The sequence below is a fragment of the Coturnix japonica genome, chromosome 5 (assembly GCF_001577835.2).
Source record: "Coturnix japonica isolate 7356 chromosome 5, Coturnix japonica 2.1, whole genome shotgun sequence".
Lineage (NCBI taxonomy): Eukaryota > Metazoa > Chordata > Aves > Galliformes > Phasianidae > Coturnix > Coturnix japonica.
This window is the reverse complement of record NC_029520.1, coordinates 47381478-47402162: the sequence shown is the minus strand read 5'-3', so window position 1 is coordinate 47402162 and position 20685 is coordinate 47381478. Positions and strand designations below refer to the sequence as shown.

Sequence of the window (20685 nt, the reverse complement as noted above, 5' to 3'; positions counted from 1 at the left end):
ATTGGTTCAGTTTGGAATAATTTTTACCTGAAAGTTTAAATGTGAAATTAGGTAATGCTATTTAATTTCTATTGTTGAGTTCCAATTTATTTAAAATAAGAATATCTGAAGATTTCAAGCAGCTTTGCTTCCCATTCAGACATCTAGGAAATGAAAGTCCTTTGTTCTGCCTTTTTATTCTAGACGTGTATGTTAGAGCTTAATCTTCCATGAATTCTAATAACATGTATTTTATCCATAGATATTAATGACTGTCATGGACAGTGTCAACATGGAGGTACTTGTAAGGTAACCCTTGTCAGTTTTTATTTTCAGTGTGGTATAACCTGCTTTAACTACTTACAGATTCTGTAGCTTTAACAGCTGATGGGCTAAATGAGACCGTAAGCTAAGATATGTTAAAATGTCAGTTTTTACCCATGCAGATTCTATTCACAAAGTCTTAACAGAATTACTTTGTGGTGCTATTGCTGTTCACTAAATCAGAGTATAAAAATGGCTTGAAATATTTTATGAGTTTTATCAAATAAGCAAACCTTCCTACAGTTCTGTTCTTTTCCCTTCCCTGAAGGATGAAGTGAATGATTACCATTGCATATGTCCTCGTGGTTTCACGGGCAAAAATTGTGAGATAGAGACAAATGAGTGTGAAAGCAATCCATGCCAAAATGGAGGCCGCTGCAAAGACCTGGTGAATGGGTTTGCTTGCCTGTGTACACAGGGCTTCTCAGGGGTCTTCTGTGAGGTGAGTGCAGTGGCTACATTAACTACAATAGTTTTGATGGATTAAGTTCTTAAGAATTCTCGAGAATTGTATCTTGAGTGCTCTGCTCCTGGATGCTTTGTGCTGTAATATGTAATTAAAGTTTCAGCAAGTCTGTTTGAATAATAGAGGGAAAATTGGCTGCTTGCCGCGTGTGTTGCAGGAAATATCTACCATTCATTCCAGATGCTAAAGTCCCAGCTACTGAACTTACATTGGGAAGGGGAAATTTGAACTAATGGAAGGAAACAAACGGAAGCATCTGATAGGAGAGATCTGAGGAGTCTTTCTCGGACCTTAACTGTTTTCTATAGTCTACTTTGTATGTTTCATTTGAGAGCACAAAATAGCTTGCTGAAAATCTCTCTTGCAGCTGGAACTGTACATATTCTGGTGAATTAAATGCTTAATGTGCTGGGGTTCCTTCTGTTCTGATAAGCTTTGATTTTTTTCTCCTTTTTGGTTGCATAATTATTAAAAAAATAAAGTAGTAAAATCCATTGTTGGACTGGAGGCTGATACTCCAGAGAATAAAGTTTTGTAATGTTACCTGCTTTTTAAGGGCCTTGCAGAGGCAATTTAGGTGCATTGGTATTTAGCTTGTTATAGCACTCTAGTCTGTGATTATGAAGGATAGAAAAGGCACCGATAGTGTTCCATAGTAATGATGTCTCATTCTTTGCTAAGTCATTGTGTTTATTCAGCCTTCTGCAAGAAGGAGGAATCTTTTATTGCAGTATCAGGAGTCCTCTATATCAGGATTGACTGAAGTAACCTGAAGTTTCCCTCCGTGTTGCATGACAAAATGCAGTGTAGAAAAACCATAAGTGTGAAAACTTGAGGTTTCTTGTCAGTTGTTTTCATCTGTTTCTGACAACAGAGCTGTTTACTCCTCAAAAATGAAGCTGCAACTGTGATCTCTCTCTTGCAGGTGGATATTGATTTCTGTGAACCTAACCCTTGCCAGAATGGGGCTAAATGCTATGATCTGGGAGGAGATTACTACTGTGCCTGCCCTGATGACTATGATGGGAAGAACTGTTCTCATCTCAAGGACCACTGCAAGAACAATTCCTGTAAAGGTACCTGGTGTTGTCCAGATACTTGTCTTGCTGTATTGATGTTGTATAGGAAAGTATACACCATCACTACCTGAGAGTAGTATAATGCAAAGTTGTTGTTGTCTTAAAGCCCTACAAAATAGGGATAAGAAAGAGCTTGTGACAGTCCTGTTTTTCTTTTAAAGAGGTTGAATTTCTTAATTTTTGGAGAAATCTTTTGATGACTAAAAAGAGGCAATACAGATTGTGGTCTGATGGTTTACTTTCTATTCTTAGTAATAGACAGCTGCACAATAGAAGTCTTCAGCAATACTACCCAGGAAGGAATTCGTTTCATTTCATCTAATGTTTGTGGGCCTCATGGACGCTGTATTAGTCAGCCAGGAGGGAATTTCACCTGTGCCTGTGACAGAGGCTTTACTGGAATATACTGTCATGAAAGTAAGTGGGAGTTTATTCTAAATGACTTCTGTAATCTAAACCCCCCTTAAAGTCTTTATTGTTAAGCTCTACAATGTGATGCACTGGGACTTTGATGATCTCTAAGGTCCCTTCCAACCTGCACGAGACTATGAGACTATGAGACTTTAAGAGTTGTATAGAGCATAGTGGATTTCAAGTATACTGCTTGAAGTCCAGTTTTTTCTGGTAACTGTTGTCTTGCTGTAGTGCTTCACTCTGTGAAAGAAAACTGGAATTAGTCCGGCTTTGATGCAAACGCCTGTACCCACTACCTTTCTGTACAGTCTTATAAAAGAAGCTGTGGCTTTCTCTGATGTGGGTTTGGTGGAGAGAGACTGACAAGTATAGCTTAAGATGTTTCTTGAACATCTGGCTTTTTATATACCAGGTGAACTCAGTGCTCTAGTTTGTCTAGATATGAGAGAGCACTTTTGGAATCATTACCAAGCTTGAAAACAGGTGATTTGAGCTGTTCTTGTGTGTTTGAAAATGGAGGGTAGTTTGCTTTTTTAGAGACCCTAGAAGTAACTCGCCTAGATTCTTGACTGTAGTAGGTAAAGGCAGCCTTGAGCAATAATTGCTGACTTTCTGTCATAGATATCAATGATTGTCTTGGAAAACCTTGTAAGAATGGCGGGACATGCATTGATGAAGTTGATTCATTTAAATGTTTCTGCTCAAGTGGCTGGGAGGGAGAATTGTGTGACACAAGTAAGTACTCCTATGCATTGCGTTTTAGTATTACAACTTCATTATAACAGTCATGATGGTGTATGGTTAATAGTGCAGCAGTTTCTGTTCTTTGGTAAAAAAAAAACTGAGTAGACCATTACTGAAGTATTTTTAATATGACTTCCTTGAGAGTAAGCCTTTATTCTTGATACCTTGGCTGAGGCTCATTGGACCTAGGTTAAGAAGGAGGCATACTGGATCAAATTCATGGTTAAGTTACTTCAGAGCAAAGTGCGGTCAATTCTGTGCTAAATGGCTATCTACTCAATGAAGTCCCCTTTAAAACACAAGGGGAAGAAGTTGCTGCATCTTATTACAGGATGTACATTAACTTAGATGTGAAAGAAAGCCACAGTCAGAAGCACTGTTTTATTGAGGAACTTATTTTGTAGAGAAATATTGTGTTCTTTCACATGGTTTTGGCTAGACTGGATCGGCTCATTTGAATCTCTCTTTCCAGACTTCAATGATTGTTCTCCTAACCCGTGTCATAACGGTGGCCGATGCATTGACTTGGTAAATGACTTCTATTGTGAATGTAAGAATGACTGGAAAGGAAAAACTTGCCATTCACGTGAGTGTTTTTTTTTGGTTGTTTTTTTTTTTTTATTTGCATGAGTCTGGGATTCCTGAAATTTAAAATAATCACAATAAAGTTGCTTTGGTTTCCTTTACTGGTTTTGCAGCAACTTTTAGTTAATTTTTCACAACCCACAGTGGAATTGTGCCTTAAGAGATGCTTTTGGATTCCACTGTTTTTGGCTTATTATAAAGCATCAACTGGACCCATGTGTTTCTTGTACTATTAAATTTTAATACAGATTCTAAGAAAAAATACTGTGATTTAAAAACTACAGAGTCTTTTAATTTGTTGGCCTTAACTTGGTAAATTTTAACTTTTTATTCAATGTGTAGGTGAATACCAGTGTGATGCAAATACTTGTAGCAATGGTGGAACATGTTATGATGATGGAGATACATTCCGCTGCTCGTGTCCTCCAGAATGGATTGGAAGTACTTGCAACATTGGTAAGCTCTTTAACTGTGTACTGACACTACAAGTAATAGTACAGAGGAGATAACACTTCACTGTTTAGTAAATGGGCAGATCTGTGTTTTAGTTAGATGGCTTATTACTTCAGGTGGTTTCTTTCTTTGTGTAGAATAGTGTCCAGTCATAAGCAGCAATCAGCATTCACCTGTTAGGCAGGATGTTCATGTCACTTGACATGAGATACTGAATTTTGGAAACTCATCTCTTTTGATGGCTTTATGCGGTCTTTTGTGTAGCTTCTCACCCAGGCTCATCCTTAGGGACACACTTAATCCTCAGCTTTGCCTGAAGTTCATAATGCAAATCTCCTGTAGAGAAAACTATATATGAGCTCGTGTACAGGAATAATAAAGTGGGAAGAGTTCATCCTAGGTGATTGGCAGGGTTGTTGCATAATATCAAATATTACTGTCAATATTTCTGAAGGGAATAAAATTCAGTCTGCATGGTACTTTTTTAATAATTTATTTCATAAACCATGATAATTCAATCAAGCAATTGATCATGAAGATAGTGAGTGATGCATAGCACTGGAATCTGCTGGTGCTGACTCAAATGCTGTTCAGGTATCTTGACGTATCTATCCAGATGATCAGTATCTTGTATTTGTTGTGCTGAATAGATACCTTTTCTGTCTTTAAAGCTAAAAACAGCAGCTGTTTACCAAACCCTTGCATGAATGGTGGAACATGTGTTGGCAGTGGAGATTCCTTTTCTTGTATCTGCAAGGAAGGATGGGAAGGACGTACGTGCACACAGAGTAAGGCTTCTCTCCTTTTTTCCCCTGAGCTACTAGGAGTGTCTAGCACAGAGCTGTTAATTGAAACAAAGCAAGCTTATAGTATTCAAGTGCCAAAATATCTGAATCATTCAGGGTGGGAAGTAGATGGGAAGATGATGCCTTGACTAATGAATGAAGAACTTGTCATGTTTCTTTTTGTCTCAGCTCCCTGCCAAAGTCAGTCTTTCATCCTCTTACAGAAAAATAATCTTTGGGAATATGTATCTGTGGGGATTGTTTTGCCCTGCTTGTTAATTTTAATGATGAAAAGTATGTGGGAAATAAGATGGTAGTGTATATTCCAGAATTTACAGCTATTTTTCTTGGGCTAGCAGTAAACTATTTCAGTGTACCAGCACTGTGAATTGGTTAGGTGGAGTAAAGCCTGCAAATTGCTGATGATTTAAAAGCTATGCTTAAGAGATCTGGCATTTTGCATGTATACGTATGATGTATCAAAGTTGCAGTCATCCTTCAGAAGGCATTTACAGGATGTTTGTTTTGGGCACTACCAATAGAACCAATACGCTGCTTTATTTTTGTTGCCATCATGCTGCATATCAGTCTGTACACTGTTACACTGGTCTCTTTTTTTTATAGATACCAATGACTGCAACCCTCATCCATGGTAAGTAGCAGGATTCTGTTTCTGTGCCTCTTGTGAAAGAAAGTCTAAACGTGGCAATACAGATTTCAACTCTGGATCAGAAGTATTTCTAATCTAAAAAACTGAAACCAACCTTTGTATAAATCCAGAAAGAATTTTCTTGTTGTATTTTCATCCATTCCTTGACAGTAGCAAAGCCCTCAGAATGAATGATCCTGTGTTGACTCATGAACAGAAAATATTTTGTTGTAGTTTCCATGCCAGAACTTACTGGTGATTGACTTACTATAATATGAAATGAGTCAGACTTGATAACATTTCAAGTATATACGATTGAGTTCAGAATGAAGAATAATCAAAACCTGTTAGTTTACAACAAATAGTTCTAGAGGAATGTAAAAACATCCAGTTAGTTTGAATGTTCTTTATTAAAAGTCTTTTTTTTGGGGGGGGGAGGTATAGTGTGGGGGTATCTTAAATACAGAAGTTTACACATGTTTTTGAAAGGAAAAAATACTAATGTGGACTAAGCAAGCTGTCTGCATTATCGATCTGTTTTCTACTTCTCCAATATGCTGCTCTTTATTGTAATCTATAAAAGCTCAGGCTTTCTTTGTTTTAGTTTTGTATTACTGCTTTATCTCATTGAGTTGTATTGATGAGCTTCCACACAACACTTTTGTGGATGTTGGTGTTACTCAGCAATATAATTTATCTTAAAGTATGCTCCATCTACTCAGAACATTAGTAGAATGCTTAATTAACAAAGCTTTAATTGCAGACCAATGAAATGATGCAGATTGCTTAGTATTATGCACTAGCAAGGACTTAGTTTTGTTGAATAGTGAGAAAGTACCATAAATTGTGACAGTGGGAAGAATCTGAACAGGCTGCGTAAGGAACCTGTGGTTTTTGTTCATCTTTATACTTGTGTTTGAGCTCTGAGAACACTTCTGCAATGATTTATTATTTTTTACAGTTACAATGGAGGCATCTGTGTTGATGGTGTGAATTGGTTTCGATGTGAATGTGCACCTGGATTTGCAGGTCCTGACTGCAGAATTAGTAAGTAAAGGGCCTGTATGGGTAAAAATGTGTGCCAGAATGGTACAACCTTTCACAAGTCAGAAAAAAGACTCTTTCACTCTTCTTTTTTGCATTTGGTCAGCTGAATTCCAAATAACAGAAGCACAAGCTGAGTCAGTCAGGCACTGGTACTTACCTTGCAAGCAATGGCAGTTTCTGTTCCTTCCTTTATTCCATTAAATGGAGTAGAAGTGACTTGACTTCAGTTATACTCAAAGACTGAGTTGCTGCATTTTGTCGTGCATTTCTGAAGGGTCTAAGGTTCTAGCTTCATAGAAAGTGTAATTAATAAGTTGCTTGTCAAAAGAACCACTTAAAAGATGACACATTAAGTGTACTATTTGATGTTTGAAACTAAAATCCACTGGGATATCACAAGCAAATGAAAATATGAGGGATATAGTGGTGGTGTGTGAATAACATGTAGCTACTAGAGCACAACATTTTGTAAGAAATATAATGCAGGATCTTCTGAAGCTATAAAACAGAACTAGATATTAACCTGAAGGACAGAAACTTGAACAGGGAAAAATGAAAGACTGCATTTAATTATTGTTTAAGGATGCTTTTTAATTGAATACTACCATTTTGACCTAATTATCATACACATATATGCACAGGCTTACCCTTTGGAAGATCAAACTTTGCTGTCTGCTTGATCCTGCCTCTTGAGTACAGTGATGTGCTTTTAGATAGAGATTACATCCTCATTCTGCCAAATAGTACATGAGCTGATATCTCCTAGTCCATAGATAATTATAGTGCTTCCAGCAGTATATTTGAGTTACTGATCTCTGGATACAGAACCAGATGTGCCAGATAATCACACGTGTATCCACATCCAGATGCCCATTGAGGGGTATTGAGCTGTTTCACTTCATTGATGTGAAATGGAGAGGACTAGTCAAAGACAAATACTGTGTATTTGTAGTGGGATTACTGACTATTCCCCTTTGATATATAGATGGAAGTAGTAGGTCTGACAAAAACGCCTTTTATGGAGCGCTGGTAAGACTAACAAAATTAACAGCTGTTTAGATGGTCTCAAACCAATATAGCTTGAAGAAGATTCTGTAGATCAGATATGAGGGATTTCTTCTTGGAAAGTGTGGTTTGTCATTAGAAGAGTCTTACTAAGGAAGTGAGTCCTCATCTTTGGAAGTATGTGAGACATTGTGGATGTGGGCATCTAAGGAGTCATGTTTCATTATTTGGGTTGATGATTAGACTTGATGATTCTAAGGTTCTTTTCCAACCTAAATAATTCAGTGGAACCTTGGAAGATGCTTTGGGAGGAACTGGTAATGATCAGAAATGAAACAGCTGGGGCCTATGGAGCACAGCTTGGCAGGTCGATTTGTTACCTCTATTGGTAGATGTGTGCATAAATTAGTTATGCTCAGTTCCCTAATTTTCATCTGAAAGAACAGTACTTCCTCACCTTTTGCAGTGCATTTCTAGGTCTAAGCCTCTGAATCTTTGAATGATGAAGTCTATCTAAATAAATAAATGTCTATTCACTAATTTGTAGTTAAGACTTTTCATGAAACGTCCATCACAAGCAAAGTTATTCTTCCTAACTATGTTACTCTTCCTTCTTACAGTGGATTAGGGTTAGGAGGGCACTTTTGAGCCAACTCATTGTTCAGTTATTGCACACTATAACTTGCTGAAAGCATGTGCTTTCCTGTGAGGTCTAAATAGCAGACTCAAAGGGTTAAGCCCCATGTTCTGTTCTGACACAAGTTGATTATAGAGAAGACGTTTGCACCTCCAGTTGTCCAGTACTTCTGCTCTGTGAGTTAAGTCAGCAGATGACTGCTGTTTTGTTGGCTTCAGTTAGGATGGAGATGAAAGAAATCTGTTTGAGGCTGTTGAAAGGTTACAGCTGAGATGTTAGTACTGCCCAATTAGGAGATTAATTCTGAAGCCAAGCTGTGTTTGCATGTTAAAAGACCCAATGTTGTCAGATTACATCTCTGTAACCATTTAATTACAATTGTTTAATTACAATGTTCTATGTTCTTTCTATTGAGTTGTACTTATTTTCTATCTAGATATTGATGAATGCCAGTCTTCCCCTTGTGGATATGGTGCCACTTGTATAGATGAAATCAATGGATACCGATGCACTTGTCCCCCTGGAAGAGTTGGTCCTAGGTGCCAAGAAGGTATTCCTATATCTATGATCAACCTTTACCCAATAAACAATTGTATATGGTGCAGTTAGGATAGAATTTATGTGCAGTTGTCTGTTGTATAAGGAACAGCAGCAAAAGTAGGTTTTCTTAAAATGTGTACAGCTTCAGTAACTCTGAAGTGAAGTGTCTGTGTACTTCTTCTTTAGTGATTGGAATTGGAAAGCCTTGCTGGCTTAAAGGAATGACCTTCCCTCATGGCAGCCGGTGGGATCAAGAATGCAACAGCTGCCACTGTTTGGATGGCCGTATTGACTGCACCAAGGTAGGTATTCTGACCTATTTTCTTAAGACGTTCTGTCTAAAACATACTTAATTGTCATACATAAGTTGGTCTTTTTTTTTTCAGTCTAGGCTCTTGCATAGGTCACCCCCAAACAGCCTTTTCTTTGAATGTCCAGTGATTTCTTGTAGAAACACTTATAAGCTTGCCTTTATAATGGCTTCTGTTCTGTTCTCTGTCTGCCATAACGAGCTCTAGAAGCAGACAGGCACCTTGCAGAAAAATAATTAGGAACTATAAGGGAATAATGATCCTTGAGATGATAAACTTCTCTGCCAAATCTCTGAAAACGTTAGAGCTTCTAATTGAGATGTGTTAATGCCAAAGTAAAGAACAGTTTCCTTAGTGGATGATACTTGCCTTTATGAATCGACTAATTGTAATGCTTGTATATTATGGACTATATGTTGGAAGGATTATGGTTGGCCTAGATGCAGATGGAATGTGTTAGCATATACGTACTTAAGGACTTTCAGCCGTACTGTGATAGCATATCTTAGTGGATTTGTGGTTGCTGTGCAGCTTTACATCACAGCTGGGGGAGAGACAAGACTTGTGCTGCTTTATAAGTTGTAAGGCTAGGTGGGTGGCTCAAGATAAGAACTAATAGTACTTAATGACATTGCCTGAACTGGATGTCTCCCATGTTTCTCTGAAAGCAATAGCTTGAAAACTTCTGGCTCTCACAGATCTGTTCTGCCTTCGTATTAGTTAGTAGTAGGTATGCCCTGTAGGCAAAGAAATAACTTGCTCTTAATTATTTCAGCGTGCAGTTTTAGACTCTTTATGATACTGTGTGTTTGAAGCTTTCTTCTAAAGAGAACAGTGCATGGCAATAACTACAACTGCAGAAATACTTCCTGTTGTGAAGGGAATCTTATGGATGTGTACTAGAAGGCAGCATGCAGCTTTGAGGGATAAGTAGAAGTGGTGTAGTGAGTGCAACTTCTTTGGCTCAAAAAAAGCTATATTAGAAGTTCAAAGTGATGTGAAATTAATCTTCAAATCCTTCAGTAGGAAGATTAATACCCAGTGTCGTGGGTAACCCTTGCTCAGTTTACACTGCAGTCAATACAAAATGCTGATGTTTTCTGGAAGAGCAATTCTGTCTGTTACTAAGACTGTAATGTTGTAGAAAGACAACTGTTGTTAACAATCAGTAGTAGGTCATGACCTTTTCATGCAAATAGCTTATTTTGATTTGATGCATAAAAGCAATTAACTGTAACAATACTTCTTTTGCTCTTTATTTTCAGGTGTGGTGTGGGAAAAAACCTTGTCTGTTACACAAACATTGGGAGAATTCAAATTACCAGTGTCCCATGGGTCAAGAATGCCAGGAGAAGTATATGAAATGTTTTCAGCCACCATGCACTGAATGGGGAGAATGCAGTGCCTCTGAACCTCTACCTGCTAATATCAAGTGTCTGCCTAATTCTGGGTACTTGGACAATGACTGTGCTAGGATTACTTTAATTTTTAATGGAAACAAAGTCCCTCAGGTGAGAACAGAATTATTAATGAAGAATGGCAATATATGTAGAGAGATATTCCATGTCAAGACATGGAAGATTAATGTTTCTAACACAACTCCTTGCAGTTGCTTGTTTTTAGCTACTTTTTTTTTTTTTAGACTCTTCTGTTGATATAAACTGTTTGTCTACAGGGCAAGGAAAAGTTAGGATTTATACTGAATATTTTGTTTGCCTTTTAAGTATCAAAGAAGTTAATTGTTTCTTACAGTCTGAGCCTGTCTTGGGCTGTATTAGGGTAGTCATTACAAGCTCAACTTTTAACCCACCATTCCAGAACTGTTTCTTACTTTGCCCTCTTCCTCTTTCATCAGATCTCAGTAACTGCAAAAACTCTGAAGATGCTTACTTTTATGTACTACCTCTACGGGAACTGAACTCATACAGTCTGTTTCTTTTAACAGGGGACTACAACTGAAAATATCTGTTCAGAAATTCGGTATTTACCAGCTACTAGATCTGTTTCCAGGGACAGAGTTCTGATAATATTATGTGATCTGTCATACTCCACAGAGAATGCAGTAGAAGTTGCTATTGTAAGTATGAGGTGTGTGTATGCGTGTGTGCATGCACACAAATGTTTTTGTATTAGTTTGAGCCAGGGAGGAGGTTGTTGCTTTCACTTTGCAGGCACTGCAATTTTTGGCTTACGCTGACTGTACAGTGATTCTGTGATTGCATGGGATCTCCTTCATTGCTAGATAGATGAACTACAAGCTTCTTTAATGACAGTATGGGTGGTTCAGAATATTCATTAAATGTTTTAAGCTAAATAAATAGGTGCAAGTTAAATATGTGAAAGTGATTGTTGCCTTACTGAGCTGAATGCCTGCTTTAGAGGCATTTCTAGCCTGCTCTCTTAGTACTTTCTTATTCCCTATTTTCCAAGTAAATAATTAGTTTTCATGGTAGTGTTTATCCAGGCAGAAGCTGGAGTGTGTCTCTACCAGTGCTGCAAAGAACATGCTGAGTGATGATGCAAGAAGTAAACTGTATGGTATAAATAGAGCAGACTGCTATCAGTCCAGGCTTCTATCTAGATAATCCACATGTCTTGAAGTGCTTTGAGTTATGACTAAATTTAGCTGAGCAGTGTAAGGAACATGGAAGTCAGCTGCCTTTTCAGATATGCTAGATATTAGCAACAGGATGTGTTACCTGTCAAGCCTGACACTGCATCTGCAGTTTATATCAAACTATCCATGCTCTTGCTGCAGAATGCTTTAAGGTTATTCTTCTTAACTTCTGTTGGGTAAATTCAACCTAAGATATCAATTCAGAGGCAGTTGAATTTAAAAATTAGAATTCTGTGCCTAAATAATTGCAGTAATTCTATTTTTTCACCTAATTCTATTTTTTCACCTTCCCTCTTCTTCCTTTTAGTCTTTTGTCCCACATCGAGATGAACAAGATAATAGTCTCATACAGAATGCTGCTAACATAATAGTAAATGCAATCACCAAGCGGCAAAACAGCACTGTTATGTTGGCAGTAACTGAAGTCAAAGTGGAGACAATAGTTGTTGGGAATTCATCATCAGGTAAGGATCCCAATGCATTCATCCTGTGTGTTTTTAAAATGTTTTCTATTTCCTGCTGTCAGCATCTTGTCTGTGTGAAGAAATGGTATGCTGAGTTGTTTCTTTAATTGCTATTACTAGCAATGGGAAGGTGGCTTTAAGCAAGTTTCTGTGCTTGTGTGTTAGGCTAAACTTAATCTCTGCCATAACGTCCTTACCTACTGTTGCCACTGTTTTGGCTCTGACTTCAAACTTCTTTCTGTAGTCTAAGCATATCTTTCACAAGATCAAAAGTTCTCTTGTTCGTATCCTTTCTGATTTTCCAACTCTAACCAGACCTTAGATGTTAGTGCTGCTGCACTGTAGAAACTGGGGCTGCGAGGTTTTAAGATGATGATGGAGATGCTACTGCTGAAATGTACCACCTAATGCCTTGCTGTACTCACTGTGCCTAGAGGAAACAGAAGCAAGTTTTGCAGAAAACCCCTGGTAGGCAGCAGTTCAGTTAAGGGGGCCCCAAATTAGAAGTCTTATGACGGTAGGAGACCTTCCCAACTCTTTCCTAGATCTCCTCAGCACAATCTTTTGGATAATCTTCCATCCATAGTCAAAACAAGTAAATTGCCTGGTTCAATTTTCTTTGTGTTACCCCTTTAGGGGAGTTTCTTTAATCTGTTAAAGCCTTGGCAAATGTACTGTTTCCTCAACTCCACTAAATGAGTGAACAAGTTTTGATCTTGTTTTGAACAAAAATTGTATAGAAGATAAAGAGTGGAGCTGTGATTCTGACATACTTTAGCATCTCTGTTCTGATTATGCATTATATCCTGGGAAAAGAGGGAGGGGTTTAGTTTGCCACCAGCATAAGTGAAATTCAGAGATCCTTGATGAAAGTGGAAAGGTGTTGACTTCATTCTCAAGCACTAGCTATGAGACTTTAAGATTCCTAATTTTGCTATGTATGATCAGTATTGACCAACTGCCCCTAATTCTTTAACTGGAGTAGTTACGAACCTGATCCCTCATGGTCTTTTGATTTGGTGTTCTACCTTTTAGGTTAAAAAAAAACCACAACATGTTGGAGGTTTACCTACCTGAAAGCATTGATGTGGAGCCCTCTGTCCATGTGTCTGTTTTCTGTGGGACGTTGAAATGTCTGGATGGAGATGATTATTTAGACACTTAAACAATTTAATGGAAATATATATTTACATGGAATCTCTAGGGAGGTGATCCATTGCATGAGAATCTTTTTTTAACCTTATTTCTAAGAGGTGGATAGGAAGAGTTCCTTTCCTTAAATTCCTCCCACTGTGCCACATTTACACTTTAATATTAAAACTGTGCAGGAAAAATGAGCAGAGATTAGCAGTTACTGCTAAGAGTGCAATCTTGCCCCAGTATGATACAATACGAGTTTAGGTCACCTGAGGCCAACCATTTTCTTCTTGATCAACTCAATTTAGGAATATCAGATCCTGCATACCATAACCTTCACACAAGAACATGTTCAGAAGGCATTTTAATGTTGGTATGAATGACTGTGGTGTTGAAAAGTTGGCTTTGTACGACCATTTGCAGACCAATCTGTAAGCAGTTGCTTTAAAAATGCTGACAAGTTACAGTTGGAGTTGAGGTTGGAGTGGTAGTTTGGTCAATTCTGCCTACCAAAGGCAAAGAAAGCACGTAATGTCTTTGTACTACTTACAATATGGGGATCCTTGCTTATGGAAAAAAAAAAAGTATTGTCCTGGTAGCAAAGCCTTTGGGTAAGAAAAAAAAGCCCATCAGAAAGTATTTCCCAGAGAAATAAACTGGGTTTTTGTGTTTTGAACAACATTAATGGGATCTGTGTTAGGAAACATGTAGGAAAATATCTGTGGACTCGATGGAACTCTTGTCTGGTAGTAGAAACGTGATGTGTATTTCTGATACAAATGTTGGTTCTACTTCTGAAACAAATTAGAGGGATAATAGTCTGCACAGTCTGCCTCCTATGAAGATAGGTTTGTTTTCCTTATTTAGTGAGATTCTGGGTTAACTTGATGTAGGTATTTGAAGATGCTGCCTATATAACCAGTTTTTCCATTAAGAAGGGGGAATAAGCATCATTTCAAATGTAGTCTTCAAATGTAGTCCCTGTTCTTAAGCAGGATGGACTCCAGTTTTGTTTTTTTTAAGAACAGTAAAGAGCACTTCCAGATGAACTGTTGCCTTTGAACATCTACTGCTTTGTAGATGAATGACATCTTCCTTCATGAAAAGTCTTCCTTGGACCGACCCAGAGTAGACCTTCTCTAGTAGACCTAGACTAACCTTCTTTTGCAGCTTCTGAGTGCTGTATATTTAGCTACGTTAACTCAAGACTTTTTCTCATTTGCCCTCTAGATTATTTGGTTCCAATTCTTTGTGCGGTATTTAGCGTTGTATGGCTGACTTGTATCATCATCTGTGTGTGGTGGACTCGGAAGAGAAGAAAAGAGAGAGAGAGAAGTCATCCTCCCAGAGAAGAGGGGGCCAATAACCAGTGGGCGCCTTTAAATCCCATCAGAAATCCTATAGACAGATCTTATAGTAACAAAGACATTCGTTACGAATGCAAAAACTTCATATCTCCTCAAAAGAGAACTTGTGATGCGGTAGAGGAGTATGTAGAGTATGAGGAAGAGGAAGATGAAGAGGAGGAAAGAGATGAGGAAATGGACAAGTTCCTCTCTCACAAACTCACAAAGCCTTTGCCCACAAAGGCATCTGACGCATCAGAGAGCAGTCCAGTAAAGAAGTCCCTTCAAATAGGCAAAATGGACAACAGGTCTGTAAAAAATGTGAATGCATCCAACTTTGAAAGCAGTAGAGACTAATCTGTATTTGGAATGTAGGCAGACTGCGCCTACCCTTACCGGGGAGGGGAAAAATTGACATCTCTGCTTTGCATCAAGGACTAAAAAAAAAATATCTGGAGTCAAATGTTCATAGTTTCTTTATTTTGCGTAAAAAAGAAAAAGAAATAAAAATAATAATAAATAAAATTTATTTTGTTTCTTTAGCCTTGTATAAATTATTCAATGACTGTCAGATGAAAAAAAAAAAAGAAAAACGAGTAATCTTTGATAGTTGCTATTTTTGTAAAGTTTACTTATAATACACTCGCTGTGTGGCAGAGGAGAGGTTGTATTTTCAATATGTGTAAAGTTTATTACAAAAGACTGTACACTGTTTACAGAATGTATTTCTTTTTATTACTTGCTCTAATTTAATGGTGGCTTTAAAACCTCCTGGTTGAGGAAATTGTGTGAACTTTAAACTGCTTTCTTGACTCTGAATCTCTATGAATGGCAGCTCACTGCACTTGTTACGTTAGTAGCTTCTGTAAGATTTCGTTTCTTTCCAAATTTGCCTTACACGCTTTGTAATAGGAACAAAAAGGAATTATAGAGATCTTTCAACTGTGGTTTCAAAGTGGCCTTTTTAATTTCTGTTGGATTCCTTTTAGAATTGCAGTATTGAAGCATGTGACAAGTGCCTTGAGATGAAACTTTTTCTATAGCAACTGTCAAAGACTGCCATATGGACGTAGTGAAATTGCGAGAACTCTGGGTTCCCCAACTGACACAGCTTATTTTCTAATAGTGAAAGTGCTTTTTTTTGTAAATATGTACATATTAAATGAATCACTCTGTATATTTGATTTAATAACTTAAAATATTTTGGTTTTTTTTTTTTTTTACATGTCATTCCTTTTAATTTATGTTGCAGAAAAGGAGGTTTTATGGCAGTTTATAAGACTCTTTTTTTTTTTTGGTATTATGTCCAGATTAGAAAATGATGTTAATACAATCAATGTTAGGAATCTGTTGGTCATTTGTATTTACATAGGAGCATAACCACTTACGTGTAAATAGATCCAGAAATGTTTGTTTATCCCCCCACGTTCAGCCCACCTCAAGAACACTAACAGGTGCATCTACTGTACAGTACCAACATAGCGAGGCATTGTTTTTTTTCCTTTTGTGAATATGTTAATTAATTACATGTGGTATTACCTTTTTATTTTTGCGTTTAAATACAGGCCTAATGAAGGGAACAATATTTTCCTCAATCTTGTTTCTTGTTGTGCTTTATTCATCTTTCGCTCTAAAGGAAAATGGCTGGCAAGCTCAGAAGGTGGGAGTACCTCATTGGGAATGGTTATTTGTAAGGGAAGGCTTAGGGTTTTGTTTTTTTAAGGCTTTATTAGTGCTGTTAACTGGGCAAAACCACGTTTATTTTAATCACTGAAGAAGCAGAACACTACATACCCTCTTTACCCTGCCAGCGAGAGGAGCGGATGCTTGAGAGTATCAGCTCTGGCCCACGAACAATATAAACACAAATGTTTTGAAACCAGTTTGTTTTATACAGGAACGCAGGATTTGCTTTGCAGGATCTTCTGTTTTAGTACATTTTTTGTTTGACATGTTCTTAGAGAAAAAAAAAAATAACAAAAAAAAAAAAGCCTTTCAGAAAAGAAACTATTTATTAAAGCATTTTATAATGATGTTTGTTGTAACTTTTTTACTTGTGCTGAATATTCAGAACTTATTTTGATAACCTGGTTAGGAGTTTAGAAAAGGGTACTTATCCTTCTCATGTTCCCCAGTATAATCCTGAGTATTTAAACCAAAAACACTTCTCTTTTTTTTTTTTCCTGCTACTCTTGTAACTTTTTGTACTGTAATGCTGCTGTCTTCCATAATCTAATAAAATGATTCCCTCATTGTGTGTAAGATACTTCACCTTGTGTTTGCTTTCTGAGTGACTGAAGCTCTGATGTGATGAGGCGGAGTGAAGAGGGAGAGGAAGCCCTGATACAACGCGTGGTGCTTCCTGTAACCTCAGCTCACAGCCTGTGTTGATACTTCCTGAGCCTGCTTGGCGGTGTTGTACTGTGCCCACGACTGCGCTGTCAGCGTAGGAGGTGGTGTCCCACGTGTAGTCTAGAGGCACAGACACTTTGAGTGCCTGAATTGTGACACTTTGTGCTGCCTCTTGTATTACCATGCAGCAAAAAGCCTTTTTCTGCTGATGGTTACTGACTGTGCCTTTTTGAAATGGCTCTGCTCCCAGCTGCTGAGCAGAGTCTTGTCTAGCAGCATCGTTGTGCTTGTTTGGGGAATGAGAGCAGTCAAACATGAAAGGGCTTGAAGTGCTCTTACCAAAATGATTTTTTTTTTTTCCAAGTAAAACTTAAAAGGCTTCAAGAGTTGCAGGATATTCTTGTCATGCTCCAGTTTCAGTTGAGTAGGTAGGTTTATGCTTGTTTCTTTCAATGACTTGAATGGCTTATGCATGGAATTTCTTCAGTGAAACGTGAACTCTTGTATAAAGTAATACAGGATATAAATGCTTGCTTTTTCCAGTAGCAGTCAGTATCTGAAGTGGATCTTAGCTTCTAGTAGTCAAGGTGTTTATTCTTGTCATCATATAGTTATTCAGTCATTGTTTTCCTTGGGGTATTGGGGTTGGCTTGTCTCTATCTTGATGAATGAGAGCTGTTTAAGTCAATTCTCAATCTCAAATTCTGTTGTTACTTTTTGGTTTCCAACTTTCAGATATCTGTCTCTTTTCCTTGAAGAAGGGCTGACAGAGGAGTGGAAATGCAAGTAATGAGGCAAGGAACTGACGCTTTTTTTGATGACCCTCTAAAATGTTCTGAAATGGTTTCCTTGGACTAAGGACCAACCGAGGTGGCTGCCATAGCTCCCTGGCAATAGTGGGAACAGCACTAGCAATTCAAGTCAGTACTGGATTGGGAAGCTGTCGTCTTCTGTAACATTAACGATTTTGAGTCTTCAGTATTTGCAAGTTCCTGCTGCAGAGAGGAGTTTCTAATGTCTTAATGTAGCAGAGGGAGAGAGTGCTGCTTGTTTGGGTGGTTTTATGTGAGTGCAGCTAAATGTAGTTGCTCTTACTGCTATAAAGTAAAGGAGAAATAATAGCTTTATATGTGTACTGAGGGTGTTGCTGTTGTGCAGGAGTGAGCTGGTTTACTGGCTTTGAAGACTGCAGATCTGCTTCTTCATATTACCGGATAGTATGTAGAGTTAAGTGGGTGAAAACCTGCAGTCGGATCATCACTAACTACCCAAACCCAGGGGTCTGGGTGTTGTATCACGACTGGCACCAGCCCTCAGGAAGGAGCCTTGTCAAAAAGCTGCTCTTACGTGGCTTTGAACCAGCTTAACAGGTGTCGAATGGTAGTGCTGTTCACCTGCAAGCCAACATCTCCAAAGCTCTTATCCAGATCTGATGTGAATTTGAAACACTTGGTAAGCTTGATCCTTTTGGCTGTTTTCTGTGTTGTTCTCCAGCAGACAATCTGATTAGTACTCCTGAAACATAGCTATGGAGAAATATTAGTTGTGATGCTGGTTGTGAGATAGCTTAGATGATAAGGGATTAGGGGCAGCATGGAGGTCATTTGCACATTGATTCAGTGCAGTTGGATGCTCACTCTTGTTTTTTAGTGCTGATGGGCTGTTGTAGTCCTTGCGATGCAATGGAGATCAGATGAGCCCAAACAAGACTTCACAGACATGGTAATTTGGTAGTAGCCTGTTGCTGGCTGTGACGTGAGGTTTTTATTGGGAGGGAGGAGGTTGGTGACTGGCTTTGCTGTTTCTCAGCAGTGAAGAAGCTGTTGGGGTCATTCTTGGTAGAATCTTGCTTTGGAAAGAATCTGAATCTCAGACCTGTTCTGTTCAGTGCTCGAAAAGCAGCTCCTTTCAGATCCACAGAACCAACCCAAATGCAAATCCTTTTGCACTGCTGGGTGGGGAAAGGCTTCTTAACTCGTGTTGCTGTCTCACTGCTGTGCTATCTTTTCTCCCATCCATCTGAAGGAGTCTGGGGTTAGAAGGGACTTCCCTGCAACAGATTTGGCACACTGATAGGCTGTGTATTAAGGAAGATTGAGCCAAGGGATGGTGGAGCAGGTTTGGAAACTGCTATGGTAGCGGCACACGCGAGGCCCTTTGAAGGCCAGGCCACCTGGCTGGAAGTGTATCTATGGGTGTAACCCTACCTGCTAGTTAACACAGCCCTACCTGTGAGTGGAAGTTTATTCAGTGAACAGCTGTAAGAGGCTCAGATCAAAGGTCCATCCAGTTTAGCAACCTGTTTCCTGCAGTAGCCAGCAGAAGATGCATCGGGGAAGCACAAGAAAGCTGCAAAGAAGAACATGAGACCTCTTTATCATCCAGCTTCTCTATGTCGGTGCTTTATGGGCTTCCTAGGCCAGAAGTTTTTGCAAGGAACCTCTTCTCTATCTCATGATCTCCTCCACTCTGAACAGGAATAAAAGTGTGCCTGTCCTCCAGACAGCACTGTTCTCCACTTCATCCAAATCTTAATCACAACCACCGGTGGGTTATTTACCTTTTGGCTTCCACTGGTATCCATGTTATGCTCCATTCAGATACTGCTTAAAATCTCGGTTCTGTATATTTAGCAGCTAGCATTTCATGTAGTTATGTATGTTATATAGTTTTAAAATAGTATCTGATTAAATAGTATCATATATCTCTTATGGGCAGGGTTGGAGAGGGAGGGGGCTGTCCATCTTTTAGTACCTTTATGGACTCAGTCCCAGAACTGACCTCTCCAGTTATTGGAAAATTGAGGTCCAACTTGTGGCTGTTTCTCCTTTTGCCACGTGGCTCATGATGGAGTGTGAAGGGGTGGGAAGAAGGGCTGGTCAGCTCTGAAACCTCAACCAGCCTGTACAGGAGCTGCACTCTGGCCAAAGCAATGTCCCTGACCTGGTCAGCATTCCTGGGTCTGAGGCACCCACAGGCTGCTATGGGTGTAGGGCTGACCCTGCTGCAGGAGTTCAGTGGTGTGGCACTCCCTAACCCCTACTTTACAAATGAGAGACATAGCAGCCCTCAGGCACCAGGGACCCGGGGAGGTGCTTTGACAGCCACTGCCATCACTTTCAGTGCTGATAAACCAGGAGGTTATCTCAAGTGCAGCAATATCCTCTAGAGAAGCCATGAGGAGAACCTACTTTGCACTGTGTCGCCTGCTAATGAGCAGCCACGGTGGGAGCAGAGACCCAGAACATTCTAGGGGCATCTGGTGGGAGCAGCCTGCATGAACGGGTCCCACGGTGAAATGCAGCAGAGGGACGACTTGGCCAACATTTTCCAGCCTGGGTGTTTAAATTTTGCTCTATATTTAGTGTCCTAAATGAGTGCTTTGATTTGCAGTGTTTCCAAGCACCTGCTGCTTCCATTGACTCCGGTGGTCTATATGGGTCCCAGCAATCCTTGGAGCTAAGCTGTTCCATCCACATGCCTAAATTTGGGTACTCAGCCTAGGAGCTATATTCTGCTTGGGCTTGCATTTCTTCTGCTCAGGGCTATGGTGATGAACAGGGGTTTGTAGGCAAAATGTTTTCAGAACTTGGGCTGCATTGATTTGCCAACACCCACCCACCGGCTATGACACAGGGCACAGCTATTTAAGGACCTCAGTCTGAGACAAGGCATAAACACCTTCCTACTCCTTTCCAGGGCAGGTAATTTATGAATTTAGGTAAGCACTGGTGAGCAGGTCCTTATTTCC

At 39.1% G+C, this 20685-nt stretch overlaps 1 protein-coding gene across 2 annotated transcripts in view; it reads left to right on the top strand.

Moving 5' to 3' along the window:
- Positions 1–16848, top strand: part of JAG2 (jagged canonical Notch ligand 2) — a 55291-nt gene extending 38443 nt beyond the window's left edge. For both annotated transcript variants that reach the window (XM_015865666.1, XM_015865665.1), the window contains 16 exons: positions 242–288; positions 572–745; positions 1695–1845; positions 2101–2265; positions 2884–2997; positions 3479–3592; positions 3934–4047; positions 4716–4832; positions 5454–5481; positions 6440–6525; positions 8604–8717; positions 8894–9009; positions 10284–10529; positions 10964–11095; positions 11943–12099; positions 14467–16848. In XM_015865666.1, coding sequence (XP_015721152.1) covers positions 242–288; positions 572–745; positions 1695–1845; positions 2101–2265; positions 2884–2997; positions 3479–3592; positions 3934–4047; positions 4716–4832; positions 5454–5481; positions 6440–6525; positions 8604–8717; positions 8894–9009; positions 10284–10529; positions 10964–11095; positions 11943–12099; positions 14467–14939 — 2348 coding nt within the window. In that variant the 3' untranslated portion in view covers positions 14940–16848. The remainder of the gene's footprint in view (positions 1–241; positions 289–571; positions 746–1694; positions 1846–2100; positions 2266–2883; positions 2998–3478; positions 3593–3933; positions 4048–4715; positions 4833–5453; positions 5482–6439; positions 6526–8603; positions 8718–8893; positions 9010–10283; positions 10530–10963; positions 11096–11942; positions 12100–14466) is intronic.
- Positions 16849–20685: the final 3837 nt, after the last annotated feature.